We start from the raw sequence: 16,611 nt of genomic DNA, 5'->3' as shown, positions 1-16,611 counted from the left end.
AGTCCCTCAGGGGATGATAGACCGGGAATGTCGAAGAAAGGCTACATTTTAACTTGATTTTGTATAGATTGTGAGCGTCGTAGGAGGCTCTGGTAGTTTGATATTTGGGCATGTGCGCTCCTTTTCTTGACTGTTACATTGTTTATTACATATGTACTTCTTTTCGTCATTGGCGCCCATGGCAAATTTTCCATACTACAGAAAAATAACTTATAGTTTGGGTGTCACTTCGATCTTCTTCACTGGTTGACGTGCAGGTGCTAAACTCATCATGCTCTGGAAACGGCCGATATCCAAGATCTGCTCTCCGGCGGGGTGTGACTCCACGAAATCTCTCTTTTTCGCCTCTTCGTCTTGCACCTGTGACTTCAAATGAATGATCAGCTTAGACGTCGCCTTGGACATAACATGCGAGCGGTAGAATTGCAGCATTTCCGTTTTTGTCAGCGATTCAATCAACCGGGCCTTTCTTTCCTTGTGAACAAAATTGTACTCTCCCACGTAAATCGTCGTAGTGAAGCGGACGTGCTCCTCTGACAAGTTCTTGTATTTCTGTAACAACGTCTTACACAAGGCTGACTTGTGTCCTTCAAATTCCTCCTCACTCATTTTTTCGATATCTTGTTCGGTTTTTGCCAAAAACGATTCAATCCTCGACTCCAAGTATGCCGAATCACGCTCGGACTGAATGAGGATCCTTAAATTGATTGTGCCATGAGTATTCAGTGCTGAGCTGAAGACAACATATCCCAGTTGCTCCTTTGTTCTCAAAGTGTTAAAAGCAGGTTCGTCAATCAGTTGGGCCACTAATGCAGCCTTGGCAGAAAGCTTCTCGGAAAACACACCCAACTGCGTGATGTGTTGAATGCAGGAATTTATGTTCTTCTCATCTGCCAATTGCTGCTGGTAAAAGAACGTTTTTCCTTCTGGTAGTAAGACCGATCTAGGTTTGGAGCCTTTCAAGTGACTGACCTTTATGTCAGAGGGAGCTAAAATTTTTATCAACTCGTCGATTTCAATGGCGACATCTTGTTTAAAATTTCCGTGTACCAGTGTTTCGAAGAAAAACTGCTCATACATGGTTGGTACGAAGCTTTTCAAATGCTCGAAAGACAATTGCTTCGCGACTTCTATCTTTTCGGCGATGGTCCATGATCTCTCATTCACGATGGAGTTGTAAACGTCCGAAACTTGAGAGTATGGGACCTCATACAAATGATTGTTCAATTTCTGAACGAGTTTGTCTCGAAATACTTTAAACCGTGACTCAGAAGGCGAAAACTCGGCAACGCCTTGCAGATATCTTGTTAACAGTGTAGTGATCTTCTGGTTGTAGCCGCTCAACGAAAGATCTAGACCCTGGTTTGTTTTGCTGAAAGTGATGTGTAAGCTGGCCACTTGAGAGTCGTACTCTAAATCCTTCAAACTGTCATTCACAAGGTCCACGTAAAGAGTAGTGAGCATGCTGTTTATGACACTAGAGTAAGTATGAGGAAGCTTCATCGAGACATATACGTGACCTTTGGGAACCCAGAACCTGTCATCCTTCTTGTACCACAATTTGCTCTGACCGTCATCTTTCAACAGCAATGGTTCTTGCAACGGCTCGATTGATTCTAGCCTGTCAACATGGAAATTGGTACAGATAAATTCGTTTGGCCGAGGTAAACGTAAGCGCGGATTTAAACCAGGAGCTTTGACTTTGTTTAGTAGCCCATCTGGATACTTAATAACACTGTATTCCGTACCGTACCACTTCTCAACTAGGTCAGTATGAACATCTTTGTGAATGAGCGTCACACGAGAGTTTTCCGGTGTCAAAGCATTCAAAAAGGACATGACAGCATCGGGTTCATATTTACGCAATAAGCCGGTGCTTAGAATATCGCCAGCTGGTATGAAGTCCTTTTCGAGCGCCTTGGACAGGGCAGATACGGTAGAAGAAGCATTGCCCTTTTGCTTGAACTTGAAATTGGCTTCTGCGATGTCGCGTAGTTCTGTGAAGATCCAGTCCTGCGGAAGGTCTTGTTTCAGCATTTCGAGATATTGAAATACCGCAACTACTATTTCTTCATAGTTCCCAATACCCTCGTCAGTCAAATCAATGTCGACAGAGAAAATGGCGTTTCCTTCGGAGACAGTGTGAGCGCCGGCTGACAGCTCATTGGCCCACCCCTTAGCCTTGAAATAAGCCAATAGTGATCCCGAGCCTTCGTGGCCGATCAGATGGCTCAGAAAGTGCCCCGGCTTGGACTCCCAAAGTTTTTCGACATCTGGACATGCAAAAGTAACCTCCACCTTTTTCAAATCCTTTACTGGTTTAGCCCTAATGATCTTCAGCAAGCAATCAGATGGTAACATTTTGGCGTTATAAGAAGGAGCCGAACGATCAGAGTTCGGAACGTCTTTGAATAAATCATACACCCATTCTGACATTGTATCCAGGTCTTCTCTTCCCAGAACACAGAGCTTCATCAGATTGGCAGAATATGAGGAGTTGTAGAATTTTAGCAATTCATCTCTTATGTCCACGCCTTTTGAACTTGGGATGCTGCCTAGTGTTTTCAAATTACCCGTTGAAAACTTGTGGAACGGGTGTTTGTCACTCGTGAGTGATTTATCAAGCTGGTAAAGTCTCCAAAGATCGCTTTGCACATTTTTCTTGTTTTCGCTGTCAACCGCATTTATTTCCTTGTCCGTGGAGTTCTTGTTGAACAACGGACAGCTGAAAAACCCTGAGAATCTGTCCAATGCCCCGTGCAAGCTTTCGTGATTGACCTGGAAAAAGTAGTTGGTGTTTTGCGAACTTGTGTATGCGTTAGAGCCGCCACCGTGTTTGCTCAAATAGCTAGAATACTCGTTTTCGTTAGGAAATTTAGAGCTCCCCATAAACAAAAGATGCTCGCAAAAATGTGCCAATCCAGGCACGTCTTCTGGATCTTCGAACGACCCAATGTTTACGTCCAACGACGCTGCTGATTTATCAGTTTCTGGGTCTTGGATCAAAAGTGCCTTCAATTTGTTGGGCAACTCGATAAAACGGTAGTTTCGATCATCCAAGACCGGTTTTTGGAATTCAATTCCCAGATCACGGTACCCACTCATTTTTGTTTGGGAAAGTCGTCTGTGAGTGTGGGTGTGGAATTGATTATTTATCCAAGGGTACAGTCTTGAGATTACAAGTCTATTTTTCAATTCTTCAAATGGTCGACGAATTGTTGCCCTCACCAGGTTCATAAACACGCAGCGATTTTTAAACGTGAATCGCTTTTGTACTTCAATTTCAAGTGTTGTAGTGTCGTGAAGTCAAGTTTTCCAGGACGCCACTAACTTTTTCGACCCAGATGTGTGTGGGTTATTAGATATATTGAAAAACGATTCACAGGATAGCGTTCACAACTGGAAACAGGACAAGTACAGGGCTTCTCACACTTGAAGGTTTGATTGTCAGCGAGAACTAGACATGCCCAGAATCAGGTTCTTCGATGTTGCCGCATTCGGTCTGGTGGGGTTTGTTGGAATATACACTGGAACGCAATTTTTCGAGCCGATAATCATCGACAGACTGAGAAAAGACGGCAATCTGAGAACAGACGTGGAGATTCCTCAGTATGACGAAGAGGGGAATCCTGTTTCTCCGAAATCGATGCTTGATTTGAGGGAAGACATGGAAAAAATCCAGCAGCAGCAGAAGGGTATTCTGAGTGATCTGCAACAGCAGCAGCAGCAGCAACTTGATCAAAAAAAGTAATATGGACGATAGCACTAAGTAGTGCTATCTCATCTCACTCTATTTTTTGACTGCATAGCCCATGTTGTGTAGTGAACCGATCAACGGCTCAGTGACATTTTGTTCTCATGTTCCTATTTTATCGTTCTGAAATTCTGGTTTCCAGGTCCTTCTCAGACTTTGAATTTTCCTTTTGGCATAAGAGCAGACCGATCAAACAAAAGCTTTCGACTTCAACGATTCTGTTCCAAGATGTGTTTACACAATGGTTCAGAACCCCAGTCATCCATGAAAACTTAAATGAAACTTTTCTCCCTATTCCTCACTCTTCTTCAATTTTCCACCGTCATCGTCCCTCAGAGACATCTTTCTTGACATCCTCAACGGAATCCCAAGGGTCTTGCAAAGCGTAAAATCTGTGCAGAAATTAGGCAAATCCCGTCGACCACTGTTTGGGTTCACATATGTATAGTAAAAGCGCTCTCTTCGCCATTTGACTGGAGAGCGCTAATCCTCTAGTTCGAGTCTAATATTTAGCCGCCGAACGTAGTTCGCGCTTTGTGCTCCTAAATGTTGACCGTTTTCTTGAACATAAATATAGTCACTATGTACGTAAACGAGATCTAGGCCCTGAAATATTGACATACTAAAAATTTGACCTGTAGCTCATCGCACTACTCTAAGTTCATTCAAAACCAATCATTCATTGCAATAGTAGATTCTCAAAGACCGACACTGAAAACTAGTTCAGTCTCTTTCCTGACTTGAACTGTTTGGCTATGGGTAAATCTAAAAGAAGATCTAGAGCTTCTCGCTTCAAAAGCGCACCGCTAGGTAAAAAAGATAAATCAGCTTTGAACGATGAGGCGGTTAACGTTAAGAGGATTCTGCCGCTTCTTAAACAACTTCAAAGTGCAGTTCCAAACGACAGAAGTATGGCGCTTGGAAATGTTGTTGTGCTTTGTGAAGATCCTTACATGCGGAAACTGTTTCTTAAGGAAAAACTAGCGCATTTGGTGCTAACCAAGCTGCTTTCAGACGATAATATGGATATTGTAGTGGAAGCGCATGGACTTTTGAGAAATCTGGCCCTTGAGGAGGGCTACGACGTTTGTGCGTTTCTTTGGAGATCAGACATCTGGAAAAGCATCAACTCCGGATTTCACAAACTAGAGAAATCCGTCAAATGGCTATCGACTAATACTCCAACCAAGAAGGAGTCTACCAGGCAACTTTTTGATTTCGGAGACAATTTACTGTCTCTTATCGTTGCGCTGGTGAATGGATGCGGTTTCATCCTGAGCGATATCTTAAAATCTGGCAAGTTACAGGAGATCTTCGCCGTAGTGCGCTTGATTGCAGAGTACGGCCTCGAGGGTATAAATGGCAGCTTCACTCTTAGAATCCCAATTTCTCTATTCAATTCCATTTTGGATCTGTTGTACGATTTGAGTTCTGAATCTCTAGACTTTATTGAAGCGGTGACTGCCGACTCGTATTTATCGGAATTTGTCAAAGCTCTTCCAACCATGCAAATCACAACAGCCAATGAATTGACGGGTGTCTTGATTCAAGGTGTTCTTCTACAGTTCTTGGACTCAGATATCACATCGGAGCAGGCCAATGCTATAATAGTCAACGTTTGTTCTACAATCGAAAACATCAATCTAGAGCAGATGAAAAAAGTCCTGTCAAATGCTGACATTGATAGCGAACTCAAAGATTCATCGAACGATCAGATCTCTGGGAAAATAAAAGAATTCAACAAACAGCGGGCTTTGGCGGCAATGCATCTGCAGAGTATTGAAGTTACACTTGACATTGTGACTGCATCTCTGGAGCTGATTGCCGCAAATTCTGAAGCTGGAGGTGAGCCAATGAATACAGACCTGATACGAAGCTTGACCGTTTCCCTTCCGGTGGTCTTCCAATCGTTATTTGACGATTTCAAGGTACGGGTGCTGATCGCTTGGAACAATTTACTGTGGCTGTATCTAACTCTTCAAATCAACTTTCTCGAGCTTCCTAACGAAATTTGGCAAACTTTATGGGAGCGTTTATCTGCGAACGATGAGACAGAGGACAAAGATCTCAGCTTGCGCTTGGGTAAGCTGGGTGTTACATGGGCGCTCTTAAAGACAGTGCAAGTACAAGAGTCTCAAGCCGCTTACCTGGAGCGCCTGCAGTGCGACAACGTAGATTTCGCCTCATCGATCATAGCTCAATACAACGACATCGAAGGCCTAGAAGAAGAAGAAGTACAAGATCTAAGGCAGAGGTGCTGTGGTGTTCTAGGGTGTATCGCGATGTTGCCAGGACACGTCGATCTCAATCGCCAAATAGGACAATTTCTGATAGAACAAATGGCTAGCGGTAAATCTTCTCCTGCCACTTTGGTTGACATTTGCGATGTTTTGATTGACATCTACTGCGATGCCAACTTCGACTATGATGAACCCGTTTTTGTGCAAGGCGGATTCGTTCGTGTTCTACAAGAAAGTGTAGTGCCGAACCTCAAGCAGAAGTTCAAGTTTGTGGACAAGAATAAGGATGCCGAACTGAAAGAAAAATGTCAGACGACCTTGAGCACGCTGGAAAGATTCATCAGTTACAAATCAACAGAGCATCGGTGATATCCCAAAATATTATTACATATAGCATTTTCCAACCATAAAAGTGAGTTTGTAGGACAACAGAATGTCACTTTAATACTGTATGGTATGGATCGAAATTACTTGGTATACTTCTTAGCCTGCTCTATCACATTCCTTTCGTATTCCTTCTTATTCTTGGAAAACGCTCTCCAAGCTGGTTCCTGAGCCGGCGAATCTGGATTGGGAGAGTCTAGAAGGTCCTGGATACCAAGGGCGATTTGCTTTAGCGTGATGGCCGGTCTCCAATCCTGGTCCTCATTCAAGATACTTAAACAAACCGTACCGCTTGGGTATATGTTAGGATGGTAGAAACCTGCTGGAAATTTGACCTTTGGCGGTTTAGAAGGATAATCGTCGGGGTATTCAATGGTAACTGGGAAAACACCATCTTTCCATAAAGTACCATCTCTCCCCGGAATGCCAGCTTCCCATTTTTGTAAGTTCATCGTACCATCGGGCTTCTTACATGGTTTGGCAAAGAACCCAAACGGATGGTCCTTCCGCCATTTTTTTCTATCAAAAAGTTGTCATTGGTTAGTACAGTTGACCTTTTAACTTCTGAACTTTGGAGTTCATCATTTCTCCACGATAAAAAGCACAAAACATGGACAATCTTCCAAAATGAATCAAATCACATACCTTTCCTCTTGTAACCGTTGCAGACACAGGCTGCTCATCTTTTATGAATCGGATCGGTTTCGTCAAGTTGATGAACCTTTCCTGTTCACAACGACTTGATTCGATTTCTAACATGTTATTTTTCAATAATTCACCACCGAAATGAAAACACCCATCTCATCGCATCATGATCGTGAAGTTTGAATCAAACTTAAAAGACGAAAGGTAGAGTATAAAAGTCGACCAATGGCTAAGAAAAATGGCAAGAGCCAGCCAGTAGTACCAGAGCCGGTAAGCTCGGCAGCTACTGGCAATAAAAAGGGCAAAAAGGGCAGGAGAGAAGAAACTGAAGAAATGAAGCAAACCAGACTACTTAACCGAGCTAAAGTGACTTCCACGTCTAGTTGGACAGGTAAGTTGCCGCAGACTTTGCTGCATGAGTTTTGCCAAAAACGCAAATGGGGAAGGGTTGAATACGACATGAAAAAAGCCGGAAATGATGGAATGATAGCAACGGCAAGTTTATCGCACAAGGATCCTAAGACTAACGAGCCATTGGTGGTGAAAATGTACGATCCTGCTTTTGATAGAGCCACCGGAAAGGGGCTCCTGAAACCCCAGGAAACGGCCATGGAAGCACGCCATTTTGCCGCCACCGTAGCTCTGTACAAGCTTGCCTCGATGTCCAACATGCAAATGATGCTACCGCCAAACCACAAAGCTCTATGGTACGAATTGGACGACTTTAAAAAAAACCTCGTCAAGCAGGACCAGGCACAAGCGGAAAGACTTTTTGACCCGGAACCTTTCAAGAGGTTGCTTTTGGAAAGAAAGACGAAAGACCTCAAGAACAAAGAGCGCGATGCGAAACAACAGCAGGCGCAAAAGGTCCGGCAAACGCCCACTCTGATCACTTCATTATCTGCCGAAGCGGATCAGCAACCTATAAATGGGAAACGTAAGCATGAGAAACGAGAAACCGAGCCAGTTGACAAAAGAGTCATTAGATTCCCGCAAAAAGTCTGGGATACAGCTACTTTTATTGACCTTAGAGAGTCTTCGCGTGCCGAGATGGAGAAATCATTAAAAGCCCACGTCGATTGGCGTGCTAAGGAGTGGGTAGGTGAAATCACGACGGAAAGAACGAAATTGCAAGAAAAGCTGATATCTTTGGGTTTTAGGAAGCCACATGTCCTAGAATCTCTCCACTACAAAGATCCACTCTCATTCCTCTTGTTGAATTTGCCAGAGGACGATCTTCCGCCGTTTTTCCATAAACGTCAGCAGGATACCAAAATGAAAGTGGAGATTTCCTCTTTATCGCTAAGAGTTCAGAACATGATCAATCGTTTGATGGAAAGTGGAGCTTCGTACGATGAAGTTCTTTACGCTTTAGAGACCACTGATTATGACGAAAACGAGGCAGCTGGTAGGCTAACCGAGAAGCTTTTGGCCGCACCCATTATACCGGTCTCAGGAATATCTGATAGAGATTCTGATGAGACATGGATACAAGAGCTTGAAAGCTTGCAGAGTATTTTTGGAGACGAGAATATTAATGTTCTGAGTGATGACAAGAGCTGTTATACAATGGACTTGATAGACAAATTCAATCTCAAACTAAAAGTATACAAAACAAAACGCTACCCCGATACACTTCCCGGTTTGATTGTATCTACATTCAGTAAGGATTACAAACTGCCGAATTACATCAAACAAAACATCCTAACCAAAATCTTAAACTACGTGACGGAATCGAGCTTACTAGGAGATATGATAATCTACCATATTTACGAGTGGCTCAGAGAGCATATTGCAGGTATTATAGAGAGCCCTGGATTGTTATTGCCAGAGACTTTGACTCAAGCCGCGAAAAATGCAAATGAACAGAGTACAAAGGGTCCTACATTGCGGAAGAGGGGCCCGAAAGTTGGAACTTTGGATGCCAAAGAGATAATAGCATTGAAATCTGAATACGAGAAAAGGATTGGGACGCCTGGGTTTGCTGCGATGGAAAAACAGCGCTCTCAGTTACCTGCTTGGAAAATTCGGAAAAGTATAGTCGATTTGATTGACAAAAATGACGTGGTACTTATTACTGGTGAGACTGGCTCTGGTAAATCTACTCAAATAGTCCAATTCGTTTTTGATCAATTGATCGCCAAAGAGGGGAAGCTTGGGAAAATCAAGATTATCTGCACTCAGCCCAGAAGAATTTCAGCTATTGGGTTAGCAGAGCGAGTTTCTGACGAAAGATGTTCCCCATGTGGAAATGAAGTAGGATATATCATTCGTGGTGTGAACAAGACCAAAGCTACGACAAGTATTAGATTCATGACAACCGGTGTCTTGGTCAAAATCCTACAGGGAAACAAAGAGTATCTGTCAAATACCGTGGTCTTCATCGATGAAGTCCACGAAAGGTCTGTTGATACCGATCTGATTGTCATATTACTCAAGAATCTGCGAGGGAAAGTACCAGGATTAAAAATTGTGCTCATGAGTGCCACAGTCAATGTTGATGTCTTTACAAACTACTTCCGCAACATGAGAAGTTGCCACATCGAGGGTCGAACTTTTCCAATTCAGGATTACTTTTTGGAAGATATTCTTGAATCACTAGATTACAGGATCAAGCGCAGAAATATATCATACGAAGATGCGGAAAGCGGACAAGATGAATACCTGACGCCCAAGGCAGATTCCAAGTTTTTCCAGTCTGGTCAGATTGACTACGATCTGATCGCATCTTTGGTATCTCATATCGACTTGAAGTTGAAGGCAGAGAATAGTAATGGCTCAATTGTGATCTTTCTTCCTGGTGTTGGCGAAATTAATAATTGTTGTAGAATCTTGAAGCGCTCAAAAGGTGCTAGCGATCTCATTGTTTTGCCGTTACATTCCGCTCTGCTTCCTGCTGATCAGAAGAACGTATTCAAGCGATTTGAGGGAAAGCGAAAAATTGTGGTTTCCACGAACATAGCCGAAACCTCTATTACCATTGATGACTGTGTGGCGACCATTGACTCTGGTAGAGTTAAATCAATGTTCTACAATGCGCAAGAAAACACAACAAGACTTATCGAATGTTTTGTTTCGAAAGCCGAGGCCAAACAGCGGAGGGGTAGAGCAGGTAGAGTCAGGGCTGGGTTCTCCTATAAACTTTTCTCCAAGACCAAATTTGCAGAAATGTCGGAACAACCAGTGGCGGAAATCAAGCGCGTAAGTCTGGAGTCTCTATATCTATCGGTGAAGTCTATGGGTATCAAGGATGTGATAACGTTCTTAGGTAAGGGCCTAGATCCTCCTCCAGCGGAATCACTACAAAAATCAGAGCGACTGCTGACGGCTGCAGGCTTACTTGGTGAAGACGATACCCGTCTCACGGAATTGGGGCAATACATTAGCTTAATGCCTCTCATGGATTATAAGCATGGAAAAATGCTAATTTACTCTATAATCTTCGGGTGCGCAGATGTGGGGATCAACATTGCTGCCATCTTGAGTTGCAGTGGATCTCCATTTGCTATCACGCAAGACAATCGAGATGCCATAAAAAATTTATGCCAGAGCTACAGTAATGCAGGCGACTTATTGGCGTATTTGGAGGTTGTGCGCCAGTATTTAGCGATCGAGGATTCTGCGTCTCGGAGAAAGTTTATGGGTCAAAACTATCTGTCCTATAACAAGATGAATGAAATTACTTCCTCCAGATCTCAATTGTTGAGCATCTTGAGTGACATCGGGTTTCTACCTAATAACTACGATCTTGGAAAGTCCAGCTATCTCAACCGCAATGCAAATAATTTAGAGATCATCAAGGCCATTTTAACGGGTGCATTTTATCCACAAGTGGCTAGGGTACAGCTTCCAGACCAAAAATTTGTTAATACCAGTTCTGGTGCCATAGAGAAGGATCCTGAGGCAAAGATGATTCGATACTGGCTTCGAAATGAAAAATACATTGATCATCTGTACGGCCTAGACCGCGAATCAGAAGTTGAAAATACAAACCTTCCTGCAACTAGGGCATTCTTACATCCAAGCTCTGTTTTTTTCTCCACAAAGAGCGATGCTCCTGCTGAAAATGTCGCTTTGGAAGCTACATCTGCGAAGGCGGTAGCGAACGGCCAAAATTACCTCAAAGCCCCATTCATTATCTACAATAGTTCTCACTCGACCAGCAAGCTATACTTGCGCGAAATCACTCCAACCTCTACTCTGGCGCTGCTACTATTTGGTGGTTCTATCAAGTACGAATTACAAGCGACCGCGCATTCTCCGGGACTGGTGATCGACAATTGGCTGCCTATTCGTACTTGGTGCAAGAATGGCGTGTTGATAAAGGAACTCAGAGGCTTACTGGACAGTGTTATCGGTCAAAAATTGGGTAGTCCCGGTCACACATCTCATGGCGGTGACGAAATATTGGCAGTCGTAGAGAATATTATAAAAGCAGAAAATGCATAGGCGAGAAGAATTGACTAGAGCATATGTATATACATGTATGTAGAAGCATTGAGAAAACCCGATAAAGGCACATACACGAGGACATCAAGTTTTATATCAGCTAGCGCTAACGCACACCTGCTGCATATGCGTTGAATTTTATTTCTGAAATGTGTTGGGAATGAAATGTGACAGTTACGATTGTTCATGTCATTCAAATCGAAGGAAACGTCTTGATGCAACAAACCTTACTAAGTGTTGCGCTCGTCTTCGAGCAAATTGGAGGTACGGGTTTGTCGTAAACGTTTTCCCCACAAAATATTGCTGCTCGATATGTTCGTGTTAGTTTTCATACCATCAACAGGATCACAACGTTTGGCGCAGTGGTTCAGTTTGAGATCGATTCCGAGGTTCGAACCTCGGAGGATGATTAAGAAAGTGAGTATCTCGCTTAAAGAGGTAGGTTGGCCGAGTTGGTCTAAGGCGACAGACTTAAGATCTGTTGGACATTTGTCCGCGCGAGTTCGAACCTCGCATCTACCATATTTTTTTTCTCAATTTTGTAAGAACAGCAAGTCAATCTTCAGTACAGGAGATAACACCGCTGTCCAAACGTCAATACAACTTCCAAGCCGCTTTTTTGCTTGCATTTCTAGTTCGCCTTCATAAACGTTCATTGATAATAAATAAGTCTAACTATTAGTCTCTCTCTATTTTTTTTAATATGAGGACGCAAGACTCAAGCGCTTAGCGTATTCCTCAAACGAAAGAGGTTCATATTTGACACCAAGACCTTTGGCAATAGCAGCACCAAGATCTTCATTCAAAAGTGCAAAGTATTGCGGGACTCTGGCTTGAATTTCGCTGGAAGCGGTGCTAACGTGGCCAACAACATTGTGAATGAATCTTTCTCTGTGCTTATCGTCGAAAACCTTTTCATACAAAGCTCTTGGCTGTTCAAAATCAAGAGGCGACGCGCCGGTGACCCAGTAGTATTCGTTTATCTTAGCATTGATAATCTCCTCGTGTTGACGTACCTCTTCTTGCGTCTTCACACCTGCATCCGACACATTCTTTGGCACAACGCCAACAAACGTATCCTTGCTAACGTTGGCGCTAGTTAAGTCTTTGTACTGGATCTTCTCCTTGTATTGGGTTGAAATGTAGTTTGGATACGAGTTTTGGTTGTACAATGCGCCTGGTCCATCTCTCTGGAAGTTACCCGCCAAGAAAGGGCAGCCAGAGTTGCCTGCAGCGACAGGACACATATTTCTGGGGCTGTTGACCGGCAACTGCTGATAATTGGCACCCAAACGATGGCGCTGAGTGTCAGGGTACGAAAACAAACGCGATTGCAAAACAGAGTCGTTGGAGGGCTCAATACCTGGAATACAGGTGTTGCTGGGGCTAAAAGCAATCTGTTCAATCTCCTCGAAATAGTTGTCCACATTTTGCGTCAAGGTGATCTTACCAAATTTACGCAAGGGGAATTCCTTGTGGGGCCAAATCTTAGTCAAATCGTTAATGGAGTAACGAAATTCCTCTGCTTGCTTGAGGGTCATGGTCTGCACGTAGCATGTGTAGCTTGGACGCTCACCGGCTTCGAGCTGCTTGAATAACGTTTGCTGGTTAAAGTCTGGGCTAGAGCCACCTAATTCAGCGGCCTGCTCATTATTCAAACACTTAAACCCACCATCGGGACGAACGTGTATTTGCACATACGTGAGTTCGCCCTTGTCGTTTCTGAACTTATAAGTGTGGCCCGAATAGCCACTCATGTTGGCCCAATTGGCAGGGGTACCACGGTCGCCAAACATGTAGGTGATTTGATGAATGGATTCTGGATTTTGCGTCAAATAGTCCCAGTACATGGTACTGTCAGCACCATGGTTCAAATGGGAGCGAGGATCACGCTTTTGGGTGTGGATAAAATGAGGGAACTTGTTGGCATCGCGAATGAAAAACACGGGCGTGTTGTTGAACACCCAATCGTGGTTCCCCCATTCGGTGTAGAACTTGAGCGAAAACCCACGAGGGTCACGCTGGGTGTCTGGAGTACCCTGTTCACCACCGACAGTCGAAAAACGGACCACACCGGGACATTTGTAGCCCGGTTTCTGGTAGGGCGCTGCAAACGTGATGTCCGAGAGCGAGTCTGTGAGCTCAAACTCGAAACGGCAACCGCCGCCCTTGGCGTGAACCACACGTTCCGGTATTCTTTCGCGGTCAAAGTGCGCGAGGGACTCCACCAGATGGATGTCCTGCAACAACAATGGGCCATCGGGACGGGCATATTGGGCCCCGTAAGGGTGGTGGGAGTATGGGAACCCATTAGCCAACGAGTACACCTGTTGGCCACTAGAATTTTTGGTATCAATCATACTGTGAGTGGTGAAGTAGAGACAAACAAAATAAATAGGTATAAGTGCAACGGCCGCTAGCTGTTTGCTTGAATTGAGGCTAGCTGCTTGCTTTTATCAAAATATTCCAACAAGAAACGCACAAACACAATCGAGAACAATTAATCCAGATCGTTCTCCCCATGGGTTTTTACCTTCCCTTATATACTTTTTTCAGGGAGCAATTGGATCGATCGCCTTGGCACAAAAATTGGAGTAAAATGTGCTCTCCGTATATGGGCCCAGCGGTTTTGTCTAGCCCTTGAAGCAACAAAGCTATATGTCAGACTAGATGTTTTTTGCTTCCGCATGCTTGTGCCGTGCGCGTTCATCTTTGACATGCACGCACATGCACGCACTTGCGTCTTCTTGCATGTGTTTGGTAGCTCGTTTTTGTGTCTTTTCTTCGTTCAAGCTCCCCTAAAAGTCTGCAATTGTTGCTTTCGCCGATATTTGCGGAGCCCCAAGGGTGGTTCTGACGTAAGCGGGTGAGTCTCTATTCACGTACTAAGCGATGGGGCTCTGATGATGATTGCGTGTTGTTCGTTCATGTTGAACGGAGAGCCGGACTTTCGAACCTAAATCGACATAACAGAGAGGGAGGTGGGTCAGGGCGATACTAAGTCGAATGCGACCAAGCATTGAATGAGCATTGTAGGCTTTTTGAGGGAGATTGAAGGGGAGAAACCGGACAAGTTGTTCTGTGCGGGGTAGAATTTCGTTTGCCCTGGTTGCATGGGTCATGCAGCTGGTATGCATATTATATGCGGAGTGCATGTATGAGTGCATGTCGTACAGGCCCTCGCATATACAGCACGTTGGGTCCAGCTCAAGGATGACAAACTATGAGATGGAACCTCAGTGTTGAGTAATAAGGCTTGAGGGTCTAGAATAGCTCAACAAGAGTAAGCGAAACGATAAATCCGGAATGGTATGACAATTGGTTTGTGGCGTTTAGTAATTCGAGAGTGGAAGACGGAACGAGGACTCGAGCATCGATGGTGCGAGCGTCTCGATCGCAATACGTTCCGCGTATAGTTCAGCAAGAAGTTCTGTTTAGAGCCCAGAATTCTCGATTGCTGGGTCCCATAAAAATCTCTGGGATAGCCTTCTTCTAAGCCAAAGACATCTGTTTTTATGTGCACCGTTGGCGCCCTTCCACGATACTTTCTTCATTGACTTATTATATCTACGTTACCATTTACACTATGCGATCGGCACCTGTGAGTCTCACTGCAGTGCCGTACTTTTGGAGCTTGGTGAGCAAACCGTCACCTTGCTTGATCAACATATGATATTGTACATTTTTGTTATCTGGTCGGTTGGTTTCTACAATACCATTGACCCTGTCGATAACGCAGTTCAGCTGCTTATTAGGAATAAACTTGCACAAATCCGCATCCAAAAAGTCCACAGACACGCCGAAAGCACTCGCCATGGTCTTGATGGAAAGAGTCTTGTACGATTCCAACAATTGGGCATAAACTTTGCGTCTCATTTCCCGCACGTAGAAATCCGCATGTTTGTTCAAATACTTGCTCTGAATCAAAACATTTTCGTAGGTTTCAAGCAGATAAGGGAAATAGCTGGAATACTCGGATGTGTAAAGCGATATGGTCAAAGACGAAATGGATTGCAACGCTTTTGTACTGCTCATAAGGGAAAGAACCTCTGGGGAATCGATAATTTTATCTTTCAATTCGGTTCTTTTCAATGCAAATAGACCTGCTACCGAGGCATAGGTTGCGATGTTTTCATACGACGTCAGTTCTAGAGATGTGAAGGTGGCCAACGAATCCACCAAAAGATCGGCGGCCTCCTTGAAATCACGTACCGCCAAACAATGCACGCCCTTGTATGTCTTGTAGCGATTTCTTCTTTCCCAATCACCGCCTTTCTCAATCATGCTGTTGGCCTGTTCCAATTTTTCTTTCACAAACTGCTGGTCATTGTAAAAAAATCCTAATCTTGTTATCGTGAACATAATGTCCATCTTTGAACCAGTAGAAACTGCTTTTTCAAGAGCTTTTGCCAGAGTATCCTCTGCATTGGCTTTATCTCCAATTTGTGCATAGTATTCCCCCAGTTTCACCCACGCTTGTGCTTTTTCCAATTCTCCTTCGTCTTTCTCCTCCACTTCCTGTAAACGCTCTTTCAATTCGGAAATTTCCTGCTGATTTCGGTCTAGAAGCGACTGATATAGTTTTTCGTCCCATTGAAATGTGCCTTTGGGTAGATATTCCTCGTAAAGATATTTGTAAAAAGGCGCCATTCTCTCTTCTTCAACCTTTTTCAGCACGAATTTCAAACTGGCTTCATGTTCATTTTTGAGTCGAGGTTCGGCCAAGATGAAAGCGTGATCCGCAACTTCATAGTTGGGCACCCTATTAAGACTAGTTTCAATGTATTTAGATTCGTCTTCAGCCATGGAGTCTTCTTATCGATACTTACCGTGTTGTGGTGGCAAATGGTGTAGTGTATAGAGCTAATAAAGTTCCTTCTAGGTTATATCAGATAATTCATAAAAATGGTCTTCATGTACGGCACCCCACCATGAAAAGAGCGAGACTTCGAGATCAACACCTCCAATCGCCTGCTTTGAAGTCACCACTTGCATGATGTATATAGGCCTCATGACACGCGTTTATTGGTTTGCGTGGAGACACCTTACCGAGCTAATTGCGACCAGATTAGAACCAAGTCTCATAATTACCAATATATCGACGGCAATGCAAAATTGGCATGCGTTGTCTGAAACGCT

At 43.9% G+C, this 16,611-nt stretch overlaps 7 protein-coding genes and 1 non-coding gene across 8 annotated transcripts; 4 read left to right on the top strand and 4 right to left on the bottom strand.

The window, feature by feature from the left end:
• Positions 1–210: 210 nt before the first annotated feature.
• STE23 (LALA0S01e10484g1_1) lies at positions 211–3,237 on the bottom strand (the record flags this gene model as incomplete). The annotated part of the gene is made up of 1 exon (XM_022774581.1): positions 211–3,237. One exon carries the CDS (start codon positions 3,235–3,237, stop codon positions 211–213), a length of 3,027 nt encoding a protein of 1,008 aa, XP_022626664.1.
• Positions 3,238–3,463: 226 nt separating this feature from the next.
• On the top strand, positions 3,464–3,751 carry ECM19 (LALA0S01e10462g1_1; the record flags this gene model as incomplete). Its single annotated transcript, XM_022774580.1, has 1 exon — positions 3,464–3,751. The coding sequence occupies one exon, from the start codon at positions 3,464–3,466 to the stop codon at positions 3,749–3,751; it is 288 nt and encodes a 95-aa protein (XP_022626663.1).
• Positions 3,752–4,509: 758 nt separating this feature from the next.
• On the top strand, positions 4,510–6,363 carry SYO1 (LALA0S01e10440g1_1; the record flags this gene model as incomplete). The annotated part of the gene is made up of 1 exon (XM_022774579.1): positions 4,510–6,363. One exon carries the CDS (start codon positions 4,510–4,512, stop codon positions 6,361–6,363), a length of 1,854 nt encoding a protein of 617 aa, XP_022626662.1.
• Positions 6,364–6,461: 98 nt separating this feature from the next.
• UBC9 (LALA0S01e10418g1_1) lies at positions 6,462–7,061 on the bottom strand (the record flags this gene model as incomplete). Its single annotated transcript, XM_022774578.1, has 2 exons — positions 6,462–6,897; positions 7,024–7,061. 2 exons carry the CDS (start codon positions 7,059–7,061, stop codon positions 6,462–6,464), a joined length of 474 nt encoding a protein of 157 aa, XP_022626661.1.
• Positions 7,062–7,248: 187 nt separating this feature from the next.
• LALA0_S01e10396g (LALA0S01e10396g1_1) lies at positions 7,249–11,472 on the top strand (the record flags this gene model as incomplete). Its single annotated transcript, XM_022774577.1, has 1 exon — positions 7,249–11,472. The coding sequence occupies one exon, from the start codon at positions 7,249–7,251 to the stop codon at positions 11,470–11,472; it is 4,224 nt and encodes a 1,407-aa protein (XP_022626660.1).
• Positions 11,473–11,909: 437 nt separating this feature from the next.
• Positions 11,910–11,994, top strand: LALA0_S01e10374r. Its single transcript has one exon. It is a non-coding gene; the product is annotated as a tRNA-Leu (tRNA).
• A 176-nt stretch (positions 11,995–12,170) lies between these two features.
• On the bottom strand, positions 12,171–13,832 carry CTT1 (LALA0S01e10352g1_1; the record flags this gene model as incomplete). Its single annotated transcript, XM_022774575.1, has 1 exon — positions 12,171–13,832. One exon carries the CDS (start codon positions 13,830–13,832, stop codon positions 12,171–12,173), a length of 1,662 nt encoding a protein of 553 aa, XP_022626659.1.
• A 1,219-nt stretch (positions 13,833–15,051) lies between these two features.
• On the bottom strand, positions 15,052–16,278 carry RPN7 (LALA0S01e10330g1_1; the record flags this gene model as incomplete). Its single annotated transcript, XM_022774574.1, has 1 exon — positions 15,052–16,278. The coding sequence occupies one exon, from the start codon at positions 16,276–16,278 to the stop codon at positions 15,052–15,054; it is 1,227 nt and encodes a 408-aa protein (XP_022626658.1).
• Between the last annotated feature and the right edge of the window lie 333 nt (positions 16,279–16,611).

Source organism: Lachancea lanzarotensis, scaffold LALA0S01 (genome assembly GCF_000938715.1).
Source record: "Lachancea lanzarotensis genome assembly LALA0, scaffold LALA0S01, whole genome shotgun sequence".
In the NCBI taxonomy this organism is placed as follows: Eukaryota; Fungi; Ascomycota; class Saccharomycetes; order Saccharomycetales; family Saccharomycetaceae; genus Lachancea; species Lachancea lanzarotensis.
Note: the sequence above shows the minus strand (reverse complement) of the source record. Positions and strands in the feature narration are given on the sequence as shown.